Source organism: Gorilla gorilla, chromosome 1, assembly GCF_029281585.2.
Source record: "Gorilla gorilla gorilla isolate KB3781 chromosome 1, NHGRI_mGorGor1-v2.1_pri, whole genome shotgun sequence".
NCBI classification, from domain to species: domain Eukaryota; kingdom Metazoa; phylum Chordata; class Mammalia; order Primates; family Hominidae; genus Gorilla; species Gorilla gorilla.
In genome coordinates, this window is record NC_073224.2 from 7,993,183 (window position 1) to 8,012,069 (window position 18,887).

At 47.8% G+C, this 18,887-nt stretch overlaps 1 protein-coding gene across 6 annotated transcripts in view; it reads right to left on the reverse strand.

Annotated features, from left to right (window-relative positions):
• The window catches only part of NLRP3 (NLR family pyrin domain containing 3), an 88,347-nt gene that overhangs the window by 11,679 nt on the left and 57,781 nt on the right, over nt 1-18,887 (reverse strand). For 3 of the 6 annotated variants that reach the window (XM_063706965.1, XM_063706969.1, XM_063706976.1), the window contains 7 exons: nt 18,203-18,264; nt 17,415-17,735; nt 13,742-13,861; nt 11,492-13,244; nt 7,934-8,104; nt 3,662-3,832; nt 1,794-1,964 (listed from right to left, as the gene is read on the reverse strand). In XM_063706965.1, the coding sequence (XP_063563035.1) occupies nt 1,794-1,964; nt 3,662-3,832; nt 7,934-8,104; nt 11,492-13,244; nt 13,742-13,861; nt 17,415-17,697 (2,669 nt within the window). In that variant the 5' untranslated portion in view covers nt 17,698-17,735; nt 18,203-18,264. Of the gene's footprint in view, nt 1-1,793; nt 1,965-3,661; nt 3,833-7,933; nt 8,105-11,491; nt 13,245-13,741; nt 13,862-17,414; nt 17,791-18,202; nt 18,753-18,887 lie in introns of those variants that run through there. The other 3 variants (XM_063706966.1, XM_055380897.2, XM_063706980.1) reach the window with 2 other exon arrangements.

Consider the following 18,887-nt stretch of genomic DNA (forward strand, 5'->3'; position numbering starts at 1 on the left):
CCTACGCCTGGGCCTCTTCGGTTCCATCTGCTTTGCCTGGAGGGCTCTTCCGGCTCCTTCACAGCCCATCCCACGCTTCACTGAGCACCTGCTCCAATGTCACCCACTCGGAGAGGCACTCGCCAAACCTGAGCAGAGAAGCACCCCTCGCCGTCACTCCAGTTTTTCTTATAGCTCTTATACACACGGTATATTGTTTAGCACATCTATTATCTGTTATCATTTCCCTAAAAGAATGGTTGTGAATACAGAATTTTGGTCTGTTTTACTCACTGCTGCTGTCAGTGCCCACCACAGAGCCCCCAGAGGGCCTGCAAAATAAAGGGACAAAATCATGTCTGATGAACAAACCTAGAGAAGCAGAAGTCAAATTGCCAAGGAAGAGTAATATTCTAAGGCAATTTGCTAAGGAAGGGTAATACCCTAAGGCGAGGAAATGAAGGCACTGCAGGAAGACTTCATAGAAAGAGATATGGTCACATCTGAGGATTGGCTGATGGGAGAGGTCCAAGGAAGTATCAGAGCTTTGTGAACAGATGTTGGTTGTTAATTACGGATTAGTGGATTACTCCTCTGGGAAGACCTTTCCTGCCAAATTTTGTCTTGAATGCTGATCTGGCTGGTATATATATTAATAATGTGAATGAATGAAGACCCATACAATTTGCTTATTGTATTTGTAGATATTATTGTCAGAATGAAGATTCAAAACTGCCTAGTCAATGGGTCAAAAGACAGGTAAGATGAGGTTTAGCAAAGCTAAATTGGAGGTCCCACCCTTAGGCTGAGAGCCAGATGAAGAAGCCCTGTAGAGAGCCCATTAGCAACATCTCCTAAGGCAATGCACTAGGAATTAAGGCAGTGGCTTGGGAGGTCACAGACATTTGTCTACACTGAGTTCCACTACCTTCTCTCTGAGTGTCCTTGGACAAAGGTATGAGGCTCCCCGAATTTTATTTTCTCCTCTTTAAATTGGAGACACAGATACCCCACCCTATAGCATCTTTCTGAAGCCAACTGAGAAAATCCATGTAAAAACATGAAAGAGCAGGTGATACAGGGAAAGTGATACAGGAAAGTGGTACAGGGAAAGTGCATGATTATTAGCGGGTATTCCCTACTACTGTTTACTGCAGAATTCCAACATGAATCAAAAGGCTTATGTAACTGCCAAAAAAAACTAGGAAATCAGAGATTCCACCAGTGAAACCATAGTTCTCTGCAACAGGAGGTAAAACATCCACCATGCATCATCAGGTCTGGACACCACATTTCAAAGACAGACACTAACAAACCAGCCTGTGTACCTGGGAGAGCATGGCTACATAGGTGAAGGTGCTGAGCCATGACACTGTTGAGGATATAGAGGCTACAGTGTAAGAGCCCTCTCCTAGCGTAGAGGCTGCAGGGTGAGAGCTCTTTCCTAGTGTAGAGGTTGCATGCACTGTGCGATAACTTGCATGCTTGCAAGCATGCACACATAAAATGGGTGACTATTCATGTGAGTGTCTTGGAAGCAAGTTTTTCCCTCAACAGGCAATTGGGCTGCACCATCTCTAAGGTTTCTTCCAACACTAAGAAACTCTAGTTCTATAATCATAAATTAGCATAAATTATCTTATTAGCAGCAGTATACATTATATGCATCCAGTCCTTCAAAGCATTTCTGATGTTTTTACCTCCTTACTCTACCTTCAGCTCTGCCTGACCAAAGTAACCCCCATCCACATTTTCCAAATAATTCACCTCTGAAAAGAAGTTACTTTTCTGCTAAGACACCCATGAAGACTTACCCCAGTTTCTGCAGGTTACATTGTGGATTCTTGGCTTTTTCACATAAAATTGCGACTCCTGAGTCTCCCAAGGCATTCTCCCCCACATAGAGTCTGGTCAGGGAATGGCTGGTGCTCAATACTGATGCAAGATCCTGACAACATGCTGATGTGAGGCAGCAGCTGACCAACCTTCCATAAAGATGGCAGAATATCAGTCATGTCTCTCACCCACGCTCCACCATGGACAAGGAAGCACCCATACCTGCCATTGCCTCTGCTCCAGTTTACACATGGAAAGGGAGTGGACACAAGCTCTATGTACACTTCTGATTTCCTTTTCCATTTGGTGGAATAACAAGTAAGCGTTCTCCAAGCTCCCACCAATACCACGTCTTCCCAGCTCCCTACATTCAGCTTTATTGTGGTAAAATACGTGTAAAATAAAATTTACCATTTTAACCATTTTTAAGTGCACAATTAATGGCCTTAAGCACATTCGCATTGTTGTGCAACCATCACCACAGCCATCTCCAGGACTCCTTTCATCTTGCAGAACTGAAACTCCATAACCATTAAACAACGTCTTCCCACTCTCTGCCCTCCCATTGCCTGCAACCACATTTCTTCCTGTCTCTATGAATCTGTCTGTTCTAGACACCTCCTATAAGGACAATCAGAGTATTTGCCCTTTCGAGTCTAGCTCATCTTACTTAGCATAATGTCCCCGAGGCTCATCCATTTTGTAGTGTGTACTAGAATTCCTTTTAAAGCTGAATGTACATATATAGCACTTTTCAACACCCTTCATCCGTTGAAGGACGTTTGGTTATTTCCACCTTTTGGCTATTGCTAATAGTGTTGCTATGGACATGGGTGTACAAATAACATGTTTGAGTTCCTGCCTTCTGTTTTTTTTAACTCTTCCTCTGTCACCCAGGCAGGAGTGCAGTGACGGGATCTTGACTCACTGCAACCCCCGCCTCCCAGGTTCAAAAGATTCTCTTGCCTCCACCCCGAGTAACTGGGATTACAGGCATGCGCCACCATGCCTGGCTAATTTTTGTATCTTTAGTAGAGACAAGGTTTTACTATGATGGCCAGGCTAGTCTCGAACTCCCGACCTCCAGTGATCCACCTGCCTCAGCCTCCCAAAATGCTGGGATTACAGGTGTGAGCCACCGCTCCCGGCTGAGTTCCTGCTTTGAACTCTTTTGCGGATATACCCAGCAGTGGAAATGCTGGCTCCAATAGTAATTCTGTATTTATTGTTTAGGAATTGCTGTGCTGTTTTCCATAGTGGCTGCGTCATTTACATTCCCACCAGCAACACACAATGGCTTCCATTTCTCCGCATCCACGTCAATACTTGCTGTTTTCTAGTTTTCTTGCTTTTGTTTGATAATAGCCATCCTAATGGGTGAGAAATGGCCCTTCCATTTTTAAGTGTTTTTTTCTCTCCTTCAAAATGCAAGTCTCCCAGAAGCACTCAGGGAAGGGCTGCATGCAACATCGAGGGTCTGCATTGCTTTAGCACCATTTTTCTTATACAATATGAGGACCCAGGGCTTGTCATGAAGTTCTAAAACTCCTCTAAAGCAATGCATTACACTGGTTTTTTCTTTTTGTCAGCTAGGCAGTAGGCACCGTAAAGGCAGACGTCTTCTTTTTGTTATTATTTATGCTCCTTGTCAGGGTTGAGTGTGTGGCTTTCCCCACGACAAACACTCACTGACCGCAATGCTAGACACCCCGAGACAAGCACACACAGTCACCCGAGCCGCCGAGGCCAGTCTCACTCAAACCCCAGCCCACCGGGCCTCACTGAAGCCAGAGTGTGCAGCACGCCTCGCTGGCAGAGCTTCCTTAGGGGAACGGGCTCGACTCACCAGAGCTTCTTCAGATTGCACAACAGGTGCTTCAGTCCCACACACAGAAGTCTGATCCCGAAGTCACCGAGGGCGTTGTCGCTCAGGTCCAGCTCCACCAGCTTCTGGTTGCTGCTGAGGACCAAGGAGATGTCGAAGCAGCACTCATGCGAGAGGCCGCAGCGCCCCAACCTTCATGCCAAGAACAGAGGCAGAAAGCATCAGAACACGTCTGACCAGAGAGCTCCGGAATACAGAAAGCATCAGAACACACCTGACCAGAGAGCTCCGGAATAGAGAAAGCATCAGAACACATCTGATCAGAGAGCTCCGGAATACAGAAAGCATCAGAACACATCTGATCAGAGAGCTCCGGAATACAGAAAGCATCAGAACACACCTGACCAGAGAGCTCCGGAATACAGCACAAGGCACATTGGGAGGTCAGCCCCCAGTCTCCCCCGTCACAGCAGAGGGAGCACCCGTCAGTGAACTCCCGGCCATAAACAGTGTCGGGTGCATTGAGATCACCCCCCAGACATGTGAATGGTGCGCTCCTGGTTTGTAAGTGAAGCGGGTGGTGTGGGCCTGTGCACCCACCTCCTTCCCTCGTGTTCCTAACCGTTGATGTGCCCGCAGTCGGCACTGCCCTCGCCAGTGCCGCACTCAGCTGTTTCTTGTCTTTACCAACATTGTCACCCCATTGTGTTTGATGATTTCATCCCAGCCCTCCATCTATATTGAAAGGAAAAGCAGCTCTGATTCTTTTTCTCTTTCTTTTTCTTTTCTTTCTTTTTTTTTTTTTTTTTTTAGAGACAGGGTCTCACTTTGTTGCACAGGCTGGAGTGCACTGGCGAGATCATAGCTCACTGCCACCTTGAACTCCTGGGCTCAAGGGATCCACCTGCCTCAACCTCCCAAGTGGCTGCAAATACAGGCATGTGCTACCATGCTTAGCCATTTTATTTTATTTATATTTTATTATTATTATTATTATTTTTTAAAGACAAGGTCTCACCAGCTTGCTCAGGCTGGTTTTGAACTCCTGGGCTCAGGTGATCTGCCCACCTCAGCCTCTCAAAGTGCTGGGATTCCACATCCCGCTGCAGCTCTGATTCTTGATTGGTTTCCCCGTCACACACATGCACACAAACACACACACACATCACTACCACCGTCACCACCATCACCACCACCACCAGCAACAAAAACTATACTGTATCCCTGTCATGGGGGCAAGAACAACATTCTAGTTTCTTTCCAGGGCAATAGTTCCTAGGTCCTGGAGCCTGTTAGACCTCCTTCCTTTCTGTCCCTATCCTTAAACCAACTTCAAGCAAATGGACAAATGGATCTCTACTTCTCTGCGAAGCATCTCACTGTCCCCTACCCTTCCCCGTTTGTGTCTGCCTCTCCAGAATCATACAGGGGCAATGGCAGTGGGGAAAGAATTTGAGCATGAAGTTGGAGAAATAAGGTTAAACAAACAGCCAGTCTCCATGGTACTACAATTTGAAATTTATCAAAAGAGCAAAGATAAAGAGAGTGTGATCTATATACATAATGGAATACTGCTCAGCCATAGAAAAGAATGAAGTCACATCTTTGAAGCCACACAGATGGAACTGGAGGCCATTATCTTAAGTGAAACAACTCAGAAACAGAGAGTCAAATACCACACGTTCTCACTTACAAGTGGGAGCTAAACAAAGGGTAACATCCATAGAGCATGGAATGATAGACACTGGAGCCTCAGAAGGGTGGGAGGGTGGGAGCCAGGTGAGGGCTGGAAAATTATTTATTGGGTACAATGTTCACTATTTGGGTAAGAGTTACACTAAGGCCGGGCACGGTGGCTCACGCCTGTAATCCCAGCACTTTGGGAGGCTGAGGCGGGTGGATCACGAGGTCAGGAGTTTGAGACCAGCCTAGCCACTACGGTGAAACCTTGTCCCTACTAAAAATAGAAAAATTAGCTGGGCGTGGTGGCCCATGCCTGTAATCCCAACTACTCGAAGAATCGCTTGAACCCAGGAGGTGGATGTTGCAGTGAGCCGAGATCACTCCACTGTATTCCAGCCTGGGCAACAGGGCGAGACTCCATCTCAAAAAACAAAGGGTAGTTACAGTAAAAGCCCAGACACTACCACTGTGCAGTAATATGTCCATCAAACAAAGCTGCACTTGCACCCCCTACATCTACAAAAATAAATACATAAAGTAAAAAATAAAGAGCAGAGCAGACAGAAAGCATTTAAGCCACCGAACAGCACAATCGAATCAGAATTTTCTAAAGGACAATCTTACTTTTGTGGGGAGAATGGTCAGGTGAGGGAGAAAGGCAGACACAGGGAGACCAAAGAGCCAACATTCATTCATGCGTGCTTTTGACCACCGATAGGTACTAAGATGTCTGTCCAGGCGTGGCAAAGATGACCGCAAGACAAACAAACACAAACCCCATCCCTGGGGAGCTGATGGTCTAGGAGGTCACTGCGTGTCCAGGCAAGTGGTGACAGTTGCTGGACCTGGGCTGGTGGGGTGAGGACGAGGAAAAGTGGAAAACAGCTCGGGTAGGAGGAAAAATTGATAAGACTGGTGACAAGGTGAGTGTGTTGAGCCGGAGAGGGAGGTAGCAAAATGTCCTAGAGTGGCGGACTTTAACACTTGCTGTGCAGCTCCTCAAAAATGCAGACGCCTGCATGCGTCCACAGAGCAGGGAATGAAACAGAGCTAGTGAGACGGCCCAGGCACCAGCGCGGTGGGGCGTGTGAATCTGATTCATGGTGTGGGAGAGAGCAAGCACATTATTATTATTATTATTATTATTATTATTATTATTATTATTATTTTGAAATGGTATCTCGCTCTGTCACCCAGGCTGGAGTGCAATGGCACGATCTTGGCAAACTGCCATCTCCGCCTCCCGGCTACACACAATTCTCCTGCCTCAGCCTCCCGAGTAGCTGGGACTACAGGTGTGAGCAAGCACATTATTAATAAAGTCACAGGAGATTCCCTGCGACATTTCAACCCGTACAAAGCATTCTGACCAGGCTGGGCAACGTAATGAGACCACATCTCTACAAAAAAAATACAAAAATTAGCCAGCATGGTGGTGCATGCCTGTAGTCCCAGCTACTCCGGGGAGCTGAGGTGGGAGGATTGCTTGAGCCTGGGAGGTCGAGGCTGCAGTAAGCTGTGATCACACCACCCCACTCCAGCCTGGGTGACAGAGAGAGGTCCTGTCTCAAAGAAAAAAAAAAAAGTATTTTCATAGTTTTTAGGTGAGGTTGCCATTGTTGTAAATGGCAAATTCTCCAATTCTCATCTGTGAACATGGCCCATGAGGAAATGGAATATATTGAGCATCATGGTCTTTTCAAGAAATGACATTTTTTTCAGTTTCTCATTCATTCTTCCCCACACAAAACTTCCCCAGCTGGCCTCCAACCCATTCTACCTTCTCACTTGTTCTGGGCTGAACTGTGCCCCCCAAAAATTTACATGTTGAAGCCCTAATCCTCAAGACCTCATAATGTGGCTGTTTTGGGAAATGGGGTCTTTAAAGGAGTGACTAGGTTAACATTAGGTCTTGTGTAGTCATGCTTGACTGTGCCTAATCCATCAGGACTGCTGTCCCTGTAAGAAGAGGAGACTAGGCCACTCTTCCCCCCAAGGCAAGACGGCATCAGTACACCGGGAGAAGGGGGCATCTACAAACCAAGGAGGGTGGCCTCAGAAGAAACCAACCCTGCTGACACCTTGATCTGAGACTCTCAGCCTCAGAACTGCAAGAAAACGAATTTTTGTTGTTGAAGCCATTCAGTCTGTGGCACTTTGTTACAGCAGAAACCACACCACCGGCCGGGTGCAGCGGCTCACGCCTGTAATCCCAGCATTTTGGGAGGCCGAGGCGGGCGGATCACCTGTGGTTAGGACTTCGAGACTAGCCTGGACAACATGATGAGACCCCATCTCTACTAAAAATACAAAAAATTAGCTGGGTATGGTGGTGGGTGCCTGTAATCCCAGCTACTCAGGAGGCTGAGGCAGGAGAATCACTTGAACCCAGGAGGCAGAGATTGCAGTGAGCCGAGGTCACGGCATTGCACTCCAGCCTGGGCAGTAAGGGCAAAACTCTGCCTCAAAAAAAGAAAAAAAGAAAAAGAAAAGAAAGAAACCACACCAGCAACCTGGTCCTGAAGATCTTTCTCCAGTCTGTTTCTCTCTCTCTCTCTCTCTCTCTCATATGAACTTGCACTCACACAGATCACATGCACGGGGACTCACCACAATCTCCGAATGTTACAGCCAGGATGCTGGAGCGTTTCACACAACACTCTCATCCCTGGGTCCCCCAGAGAATTGTCACTGAGGTCCAATTCAGTTAGACTCTGGCTGGTGCTCAGAACTGAAAAGAGGCCCCGGCAAAAACTGGAAGTAAGGTGGCTGTTCACCAATCTAGGGATTAGAAGGAAGACAGAAAGAAAAGAAATCAGCCTGGAATAACAACTAACTGGAGCTGGGGGCCGGGGTGCCTGGCACCAGTTCAGAGAAGTGCCTTCCGGGGATTAAGAAATGGGTCATGAAACCAAAAATTGTTCCCAGAGAAATGAAGAGGGCTGGATGAACCTTGGTAAAACCACTTCTGCCTCCTCTCAGACGGAGAGCATGAGCCTGTGACTGTGGCGGACTGTGGCACCCTACAGCCTGCTCCCCAGTGTCCTCCTCTCGCCCTTACCAGTCCACTGTCCCAACATGGCCCTGAACGTTCTGTGCTGGGTGATCAGAGGGCAGTCCTCACTCCTGGCTACACAATAGCATCAGGAGTGCTCACAAAAATCCTCAGGCCAGGCTGGGCATGGTGGCTCACACTTGTAATCCCAGCACTTTGGGAGGCCGAGTCAGGCAGATCACCTGAGGTCAGGAGTTCAAGATCAGCCTGGCCAACATGGTGAAACCCTCTCTCTACTAAAAATACAAAAATTAATTGGGTGTGGTGGCACGAGCCTGTAATCCCAGCTATTAGGGAGGCTGAGGCAGGAGAATCACTTGAACCTGGGAGGTGGAAGTTGCAGTGAGCCAAGATCATGCCACAGCACTCCAGCCTGGGCAATGGAGCGAGACTTCATCTCAAAAAAAAAAAAAAAAAAATCACAAGCCCAGGCCACATCCATGGAAATAAAATCAGAAGCTCTGAGGTGGAACTAGATGAATTTTTTAAACTTTTTTTTCAGATGAAACCCAAGTTGGAATGCAGTGCCATGATCATAGCTCACTGCAGCCTCAAACTCCTGGGCTAAAGCAATCCTCTTGCCTCAGCCTCCCGAGTAGCTGAGGCTACAGGCATAAGTCACTGTGTCCAGCTATATGGATCTTTTTTAAATGTCCAGGTGACTCCAACAGGCAGTCACGTTTTTGCTTTTGTTTTTCTGTAGAGAAGTGCTCTCACTTTGCTGCTCAGGTAGGACTTGAATTCCTGGCTTCAAGCAATCCGCTTATCTTGGCCTCCCAAAAACCTAGGATTACAGGCAAGAGCCACTGCACCCACACGTGCAGTCACCATTGAATCACCTGTAGCTCTCATTCAAATGCAAAGTCTAGCTCTCTAGGTCTAAGATTGGGTCCACAATCCTGCATTTCTAATAGATGCTCAGGCTTCTGGTTCTCAGAAAGGACTGGAACATGCAAAGCAAGCTCCTGCCCTCAGAGTAAGGCAGGTGCCATCTAGAGGGATGGGTGCTGAGCCCCCTACCAGGGTTCCAGTCAGAGTCTGTCCTAAGAGTAAGGCAGGTGCCATCTAGAGGGATGGGTGCTGAGCCACCTACCAGGGTTCCAGTCAGAGTCTGTCCTAAGAGTAAGGCAGGTGCCATCTAGAGGGATGGGTGCTGAGCCACCTACCAGGGTTCCAGTCACAGTCTGTCCTCAGAGGAAGGAAGGTGCTATCTAGAGAAATGGGTGCTGAGCCTCCTACCGGGGCTTCAGTGAGAGTGTGCAAACCTTCCTCACAGGTGTGTGATCTTCATAAGGTCTCCCTGCCCTCTCCACCTTCCACCTCACTCTTAATGAGTAGTTCTGCCTACTTTTCTCTCTGTCTTACTCTTCTTCTCCCATTTCTATGGTCTGAATGTTTGTGTGCCCCAAAATCCATATGCTGAAATCCTAACCCTCAACATGACGTATCAGGAGATGGGGCCTTTGAGGTGTGGTTAAGTTATGAGGGTGGAGCCCTCAGGAGTGGGATTGCTGTCCTTAGGAAAGGGACCCCAGAGAGCTGCCTTGCCCCTTCGCCATGTGAGGACACAGTGAGAAGGCACCATCGACCAGGGAACAGGCCCTCACCAAACACCAGATCTGCCAGAGCCTGGATCATGGACTTCCCAGCCTCCAGAACCGTAAGGTGAACCTTCCTTTTGCTTATAAGCCAACCAGCCTGCAGTGTTTTGTTATGGCAGCCTGATGAATGAAGACAACTGTCTTTTTTCCAGTCACTCGGAACTGTTTCCTGCTGTAGAAACCGTACCCTGCTTTCCCACACCTGCCCTCTCTCTCAACACTGTAAGCCCCCAGCCTGGCTGCCCCTTTCCTTCTCTCACTCTCTCACTGCCCATCCTCCGGAAGCTGGCTGAGCAGGGACACCCATGCCCTGCTGGTGAACAGGTTTGTCCCCTTGTGCTTTGGATACTCTGCAAGTTTCCTTGTCAGAGCCCATGACCCCCTTCCCGACATCTGCACTTGTTTCCGGACTGTCCCACAGCCAGACCTCAAGTCCCTGTGACCAGGACCTGGGTCTTCACCACCACTGTGGCCCTGTGGGCAGTCAGTCCTTCATGGCCAAACCATGACTAGGAAGGTGGTCCTGGTCATGGTAATGTCAACGGATCGAGAAAGCTGAAACTCATTGTTGCCCGTGGAAGGGCCAAGCCTCCTGTTTCCCTTAATTTTGCCCCATGTCAAGTGTCTTCTATCCAGGCTAAACTCACACATCACAGGGTGGCCACCTTCCTACAACCACTGTGGGTGGTCCTTCTGCAGGAGGCACTGAACGATAAACCCAGAAGGGACTCAGAAGTCAGGTGACTCAACCACTTCATTGCACAGACTTGGCCACTAGTTTCCCACCACCCAGCAAGTGTGTGAACAGACCCGAAAGCGGGGTTTTGGCAATGCCCAGTGCAGAGCAACATGGGGGCCTAGAAAGAGGGTCTCCACATTTCTGCTCTATTTCCCTTGATTTACCTTCATCATGTTTTTTTCCAAGGAAACTGTGTCTCTCTCCACTGTCACCTGCACCCACTTTTTCTCAGACTGCATTCATGACTTGGCTCATACCAGTCTTCAGCGCAGAATTCCTTTAATTTCTTCTCTATGTGCCCAGGTCCCACCATTCCTTAAAGGAGGCTTAGATTGCACGTTTCTAAGAAACATCCCCCCAGCCTCCAGCTCTGAGGCCCTCTGTCCCCTTGCTCCTGGGACACAGACTCTCTGGCATTGTTCTGCCCCACAGACATTGACTGACTCTTAGGCACTAGTGCTCCAAGTAGCTTACAAGAAATTTCAGTTGACAAATATTTGTAGGCAATCCTACATCCTACTTAATATCTTGTGCTAAACTGGCATTCCCCAAACATTTGTTCCTTGTTTTATTTTTTTTCCTCATCCCATTTATCCACCTACCATACATCAATCTTTGCTCATGAAGGAGTCTCAAACAGACAGTGGTGGCATTATGATGTAGCTGTGGCAACTGTATTTGGAAGATAGTTGAAAAGAGATGAGAGGAGGCAAGCGCCAAGAAGAAGCTGGTGAGGAAGCAGGAGGAAGCACCTGGAAGCCGAGTTTCCTTACCCATGAGAACAGGCAGCATGAGAGGAGCCTGGGAGGACACACTGCACCATATCAAGGTGTCGGCCTTCCTTTTCCTCCTCCTCTTCCTCCTTGGGCATGTTATGGAGAAACCCCAGGGACAGTGACTCCACCCGATGACAGTTCTCAATGCAAAAGGAAGAAACCACGTGGTCCATTCTGGTGGAGAGATTGATCTCAATCTTGGGGAAATAGTCCATGGCCCTTTGCACGAAGTCCTCCTCCTGCATCTCGTACAAACAGTAGAACAATTCCAGCTGACTGGGCTGGATCTGCAGCTTCTTGGCTTTGGCTTTCACTTCAATCCATTTCAGCAGCTCCAGCCTGATTTGCTGAGAGATCTTGCAACTTAATTTCTTCTCCAAGTAGGAGGTCCTCTCCTGGTTTACCAGGCCAAAGAGGAAACGTACAACAAAAATCAAATACCCCTTTTCGAATTTGCCATAGTTTTCCAGAAGGACTGTCACATCTCGGCTGGGAAGCTTCAAACGACTCCCTGGAACGTTCGCCCTTCCTTCCTTTTCCTCTTCCAGCAGGTAGTACATGGCAGCAAAGAACTCCTGGAAAGTCATGTGGATGAAGCTGTAGAACTTCTCGCAGTCCACTTCCTTTTGGAACAGGTTCATCCTCAGGAAAGCAGACACATCTGCCTTCTGCAGCCCATGATTCCTGAGGTCGGACTCCTCAAACAGGATTTTCTGGTTCCAGATTCCATCTGCAGCCAAAGAGCAGAGCCCCCAGAGGTGGGCGCAGAGGCGGTGCTCCTGGCTCCCTCCCCGGGGCTGCAGCAAACTGGAAAGGAAGAAGACGTACACCGCGGTGGTGGTCTTGGATGTCTGGGCAAGGCTCTTGCCACTCTCCATCTGCTGTTTCAGTCCAGTGCACACGATCCAGCAGACCAGGGGGATGAAGCACATGGTGAAGAGGACCTCGTTCTGCTGAATCAGACTGAAGGCTGCCCTGGCTTGGGCCTCATCAGAGAAGTACTTGAAGAAGTACTCTTTCCTTTTGGCCTCGGAGAAACCCAGGATCTCCACATGCCGAGGATGGTCCAGCAAGTGCTGCAGTTTCTCCAGGGCCACAGGTCTCGTGGTGATGAGCAGAGAGGCCTCGGGAAGCAGCTTCTTTCTGATGAGGCTGCTCAGGAGAATGTCTCCCCGCTCGGCCTTCTGCCAGTCAGTGCAGAGCGGTCCTATGTGCTCGTCAAAGGCACCTTGCAGCTCGTCGAAGCCGTCCATGAGGAAGAGGATTCTGGAGGGTTTTCTCACGATCTTGTGGATGGGTGGGTTTGGGTCGGGGCAGCAGCTCACGATCAGGTCCCCCAGGCTCCTCTGTGTCACAAGGCTCACCTCCCGACAGTGGATATAGAACAGATAGTCAAACCTGTCTTGGTAGAGTGTCCCCGACGCCCAGTCCAACATAATCTTCCTGGCCAGGATTGTTTTCCCAATCCCTGCCGCTCCCTGGAACACCACGGTGTGCACAGGCTCAGAATGCTCATCATCGGGGTCAAACAGCATCTCCATCTTAATGGGACTCACGGGGCTCTCACACGTCTTGGTCTTGCCAATGGCCAGAAGCTCCTGCTCCCTCTCCTGCTGGCTCCGGTGCTCCTTGATGAGGCGCAGTCGTGTGTAGCGCTTGTTGAGGCTCACACTCTCACCCAGACGGGCATTCCTGTCTTCGATGCACTGGAATCTGCTTCTCACGTACTTTCTGTACTTCTTACGGTAATCTACAGCAAAGACAGGAAGTTAGGGGGAAAGCCCACACACATCCACCTGAGATGCGCTCTCAACGGGGGCCTGTCATCGGAAGCGAGTGGTAACCGGAATGGAGAAATGGAAGGTGCAGCTCCTCCCCACTGGGTAGGAAAGGTGCCGAGAATCTCTGGTGTCAAGTTTTCAAGATACACAGTTGAGCAGACGGCCCGTCTCTATGTGTAGCTACCAGCCCAAAGATCCTTTGAATCAATCTTATTCCTTTAAGTAATCTGCATCCCATGCCTTATCAAACTTGAAACGCTTAATCGCCCCCGTTGGTTCCGGGACTGCAAGAGCCACACAAACATGAATTTGTTTCTTCAACTGACAATGGATTTCCTGAGACAGGCCTTTGCATCCCAAAGAGCAGGAACCTATAGTATGGCCAAGTTACCCAGCTGCTCAGCTTCACAGAGCCTCCTGAACCAGGTCTTAAAACTCAACTAGAAGCACCACCCCAGTTGCTTACCTTTCTTCATTTTACAAATAGAGATTCTCGAAAGGTACTCCAGTAAACCCATCCACTCCTCTTCAATGCTGTCTTCCCGGCATATCACAGTGGGATTAGAAACATGTGCATTATCTGAACCTAAAAGGGAAAAAAATGGTGTCAAAACCCAGAACTATTATCACAGAGGATGCAATTGAAACCTGGCCTAATATTTGGCATGAGAGAGGAGACCCCAAACATCCCCCAAATCAAAACATGGCTCTGAGTTGCGGAGGACAGGTATCCAGTCAAAAGTCTAGTTGGGAGCATTTCTGCACTCCTAGTTTCAAAACAACTTCTGCTGTCCACCTGCCAAGCAGGTGTTCCCACTGTCCCCAGTCTCAGAATCTCTTCCTCAGGCCTGGAAATCAATCAGCAAACATGCGAAGCAGGCTAAGTTTCTTTTACCCTCGTTTGCTTTTGCCTGCCCCTGGCAGCCTGATTGTGAGGGCATCTCCAAGCTCTCCTGTATCCCCAACATGGCTGTGGCCTAAGAAAGGTCACCCTTCCCTGACCCCAGTTCCTTGCAATCCATTTCACACACGTCTTCTATTGTCAAGTCTAGATGTCTGGTTCTTCAAGAGTGAGAACGACCAGTCTGTTTCATGCCTAATCTGGTGGTTGGGAATCCTGGCTGACTTTAGAATCACCCAGGAAGCTTTAAAAATATGGACTTCAGGACTGCACGCCCAGAGGTTCTTTTTCAGTCCCTCTGAGGTGAGGCCCAGGAACCACCACATACTAAAAGCTCCCAGGTGATTCCAACATGCATCTGTGTTGAGAATCACAAATCCAAACTGTCACTAGATAGCATATCTTAAGAAGGCGTTCTATAGGAGAAATTCAGGTTAGGTAAAACAAGAGTTAGTCACTAGGGGAAATATATAAGACAGATAACTTCAGGTGGGCAGGAATCTATGAGTAACATAAATGATTTTTTTTTTTTTGAGACAGGGCCTCACTCTATTGCCCAGGCTGGAGTGCAATGACACAATCATGGCTCCCTGCAGCCTCAACCTCCTGGGCTCAAGTGATCCTCCCACCTCAGCCTCCAGAACAGCTGGGACTATTGACACGTGCCACCACACCCAACTAATTTTTGCATTTTTTGTAGAGACAGGTTCTCACTATGTTGCCCAGACTGGTCTCAAACTCCTGGGCTCAAGCAATCCTCCCATCTTGGCCTCCTGAAGTACTGGGATTACAGGCATAAGCCACTGCGCCCAGCCCATAAAAGACCTCTGACAGCTGTCTACTTGGTAACCATATCACAAAATAAAATCCAAAAAATCTAAGCCAAAACCAAAATCTTATTCTTTTTTTTTAAGAGACAGAGTCTTGCTTTGTTTCCAAAGCTGGAGGGCAGTGGCATGGTCATAGCTCACTCCAGCCTGGAACTCCTGAGCTCAAGTGATGCACCCACTTCAGCCACCTGAGTAACTGGGACTCAGGTAGGAGCCATGACAGTAAATTAGCCAAAGTCTATTACCTAAAACCTAATCCCACCCCAGGAAACAAACAAACAAACTTCTAACCCTAGTTATAACTTTTCTGCCTCAAAATCCAGATATGGAAGCAAAGATGGTGTAGTGGTTAAGAGCCAGGCTTTGATCAGAGACATGCCCTGCTTTTTACCCCAGCTCTAGTTATGGCTGGAAATAAGCCATGGGCCAGTTAGGATCTCTTCCAGGCTCACCTCATTCACTTGCAGGAGGGATAATACCAGAAGCTGTTTCATGGGGTTCTTGAGATCTTGGCTCACTGCAACCTCCACCTCCCGGGTTCTGTTCAAGTTCTTTTCTCATTTTCAGACCAGGTTTGGCTTTTGTTGTTGCCTTGTAGGAGTTCTTTATGTATTCTAGATATTAACCCCATATCAGATATATGATTTACAAATATTTTCTCCTATTCTGTGGGTTGTCTTTTCATTCGGTTAACTGTGTCCTTTGATGCGCAGAAGTTAGTATGATTTTTTTTTTTAAATCATGGCCGGGCATGGTGGCTCATGCCTATAATTCCAGCACTTTGTGAGGCTGAGGTGGGTGGATCACCTGAGGTCAGGAGTTCAACACCAGCCTGGCCAACATGGCAAATGGCATGGCAAATCCATAAAATCCATAAAAACTTCTTAGCAAAGTACTTCTACAGTTGTGATTATGACACTTTCATTTGGGTATGTGAGTGTATAAGTACTGACACAATGATAATTGCTTTATTTATTTACTTAGAGATGAGGTCTCACTATGTTGCTCAGGCTGGTTTTGAGCTCCTGGGCTCAAGCGATCCTCCCGCCTTAGCCTTCTGAGTAGCTGGGACTACAGGTGAGAGCCATTGCAGCAACTGGTTTCTGACCTCCCCCAGCTGCACACTGCTGTCTGTTTCCCCAGTGTCATTACACCCACACTGCTGCCCTGCCTTAACATGTGTCTCCCTATCCACTGACTCATTTGTACTCCTCCTTCCCATCACCACCAGCTCTACATCATCATCCTGCAATACCCTGCCCTTCTCTGAGCCCTACCTTTGCCTAGAACACAAGACAAAAGAAAGAACCTTATCCCCAATGTGTACATGGGGATTAAGAGAATTTCTTTTACATTCCAATTCCCAAAGTGGTGGTGAAAGGAAAGGCTTCTGCCCCAAACTCCGCGGTTCTTCAAGGAGAGAGGCTGCCCTCTGGGCCATAGGAAGCAGAGGCCCAAGCCTGCTGACCACACAGCAGACACTGGACAAAACATGTGGTCTGAGAAGCTGGATGGAGAATTGGAGGCAGGTCTAGGCACTGCTGAGATTCAGATAAAGAGGGACTAATCATGGCAGGTGCCCAGGGGGTAGGTACAGTCTGCATCGGCTTTTTAAAGGAGTTAGAGAAAGCAAACAGTTTGCCTCCACCTTCTCATAGCACTACCGTGAGAGGGGAAAAGAGGAAAAAACCAAGACAATACAAGAAAAAAAATTTTTTTTTGAAACAGAGTCTTGCTCTTTAGCCCAGGCTGGAGTGCAGTGGTGCAATCTCAGCTCACTGCAACCTCCACTCCCCATGTTCAAGCAATTCTCCTACCTCAGCCTCCTGAGTAGCTGGGATTACAGGTGCCCACCACCACACCCGGCTAATTTTTTTTGTATTTTTAGTAGAGATGGGGTTTTGCCGTGTTGGCCAGGCTGGTGTTGAACTCCTGACCTCAGGTGATCCACCCACCTCAGCCTCACAAAGTGCTGGAATTATAGGCATGAGCCACCATGCCCGGCCATGATTTAAAAAAAAAAAATCATACTAACTTCTGTGCATCAAAGGACACAGTTAACCGAATGAAAAGACAACCCACAGAATAGGAGAAAATATTTGTAAATCATATATCTGATATGGGGTTAATATCTAGAATACATAAAGAACTCCTACAAGGCAACAACAAAAGCCAAACCTGGTCTGAAAATGAGAAAAGAACTTGAACAGAACCCGGGAGGTGGAGGTTGCAGTGAGCCAAGGTCTCACCATTGCACTCCAGCCTGGGCAACAAGAGTAACTCCGTCTCAAAAAAAAAAAAAAAAAAAAATATATATATATATATATATATATATATAAAGATGATGGAAAATTGTACATTATGTGCACTTCACCACAATTTTTTTTAAAAGTCTTCCTTCCACTCACCCCACTTCGGCTCATCTCTTTTTGCTTTCTCATAAAGGTCTCTCCTGTTGATCGCAGCGAAGATCCACACGGCCATGGCCCACGCCTTCTCCTCCCCATTGAAGTCGATCATTAGCGTGGCTAGATCCACATGGTCTGCCTTCTCTGTCTGACCCCTCGGGAGGGGGATACAGCCCTTCTGGGGAGGATAGTCCTCTAAGTGCATCTTAAATTTCTTCAAGTCCACATCCTCCAGGTCCTCCAGGTACCTGGCCAGCTTGCAGCGGGTGCTTGCCATCTTCATCTGCAGCTGTTTTCAGGGTCCTTAGGCTTCGGTCCACACTAAGATACCAGGCAGTGAACACGGCACACGGATGAGTCTTTTTTAAAGTCTCCACTTTGAGAGATATAAATTATCAAAAACTCAGCAAACAGAAAGAAAAAAATGTCACATGACTGTAACAAGTCATAATCTTTAATTTTGAAAAGTTAGCCAAGGCCGGGCACAGAGGCTCACGCCTGTAATCCCAGCACTTTGACAGATCAAGGCAGGTAGATCACCTGAGCTGAGGAATTCAAGACCAGCCTGGCCAACATGGCAAAACTGTGTCTCTACTAAAAATACAAAAATTAGCTGGGTGTGGCGGTGGGCGTCTGTAATCCCAGCTACTCAGGAAGTTGAGGTAGGAGAATTGATTGAACCCGGGAGGTGGAGGTTGCAGTAAGCCAAGATCACGCCACTGCACTCCAGCCTAGGCGACACAGCGAGACTCCATCTCAAAAAAAAAAAAAGTTAGCCAAATGCTTACCAGAAAGTTCTCCTGTTGGCTCGATCCAGGAGTGTGTCCTGAGCCATGGAAGAAAGGTTTCCCTATGGAGGGAAAAATATGCAAACAAATCCATAAACAGGATTGTATTACAGTTTACGGTGAACAACCACCTCACGATGCCATCTTGACACATCAGCAAGAAAATTTTTGTCCCGTTGATTACGGGGCTATGACATTGGACAAACTCTTCACTATTCCTCAACTTCAGTTTCCTCATCTACAAAATGAGAAAGCAGAAGAGAATGTTTTCAGTTCCTCCAAACTGAAGGCTCTGGCTCTTTGCTTCTGTTTTTGTGAGGGAAGAGGGATGAGAGACAATAGAAGAAGAAGGCCAGGAGGTGAGTAAGTGTGTTGATAACAGAGCAGGACGTGGCTAGGGAGAGAGGAGAGAGAACATAAAAGCTTGCAGAGGAGGGGACAGTCTTTGACTGCACTTCTATCAACCAGTGGATTGAAGTGAGATGAAGCTGGGAGTGCATAATGGAGAATAATAAAAACATACATCCCTGTAATCCCAGCACTTTGGGAGGCCGAGGTGGGTGGATCACCTGAGGTCAGGAGTTGGAGACCAGCCTCACCAAACAACAGGGAGAAATCCCGTCTCTACTAAAAATACAAAAATTAACCAGGCATGGTACCAGGCACCTGTAATCCCAGCTACTCG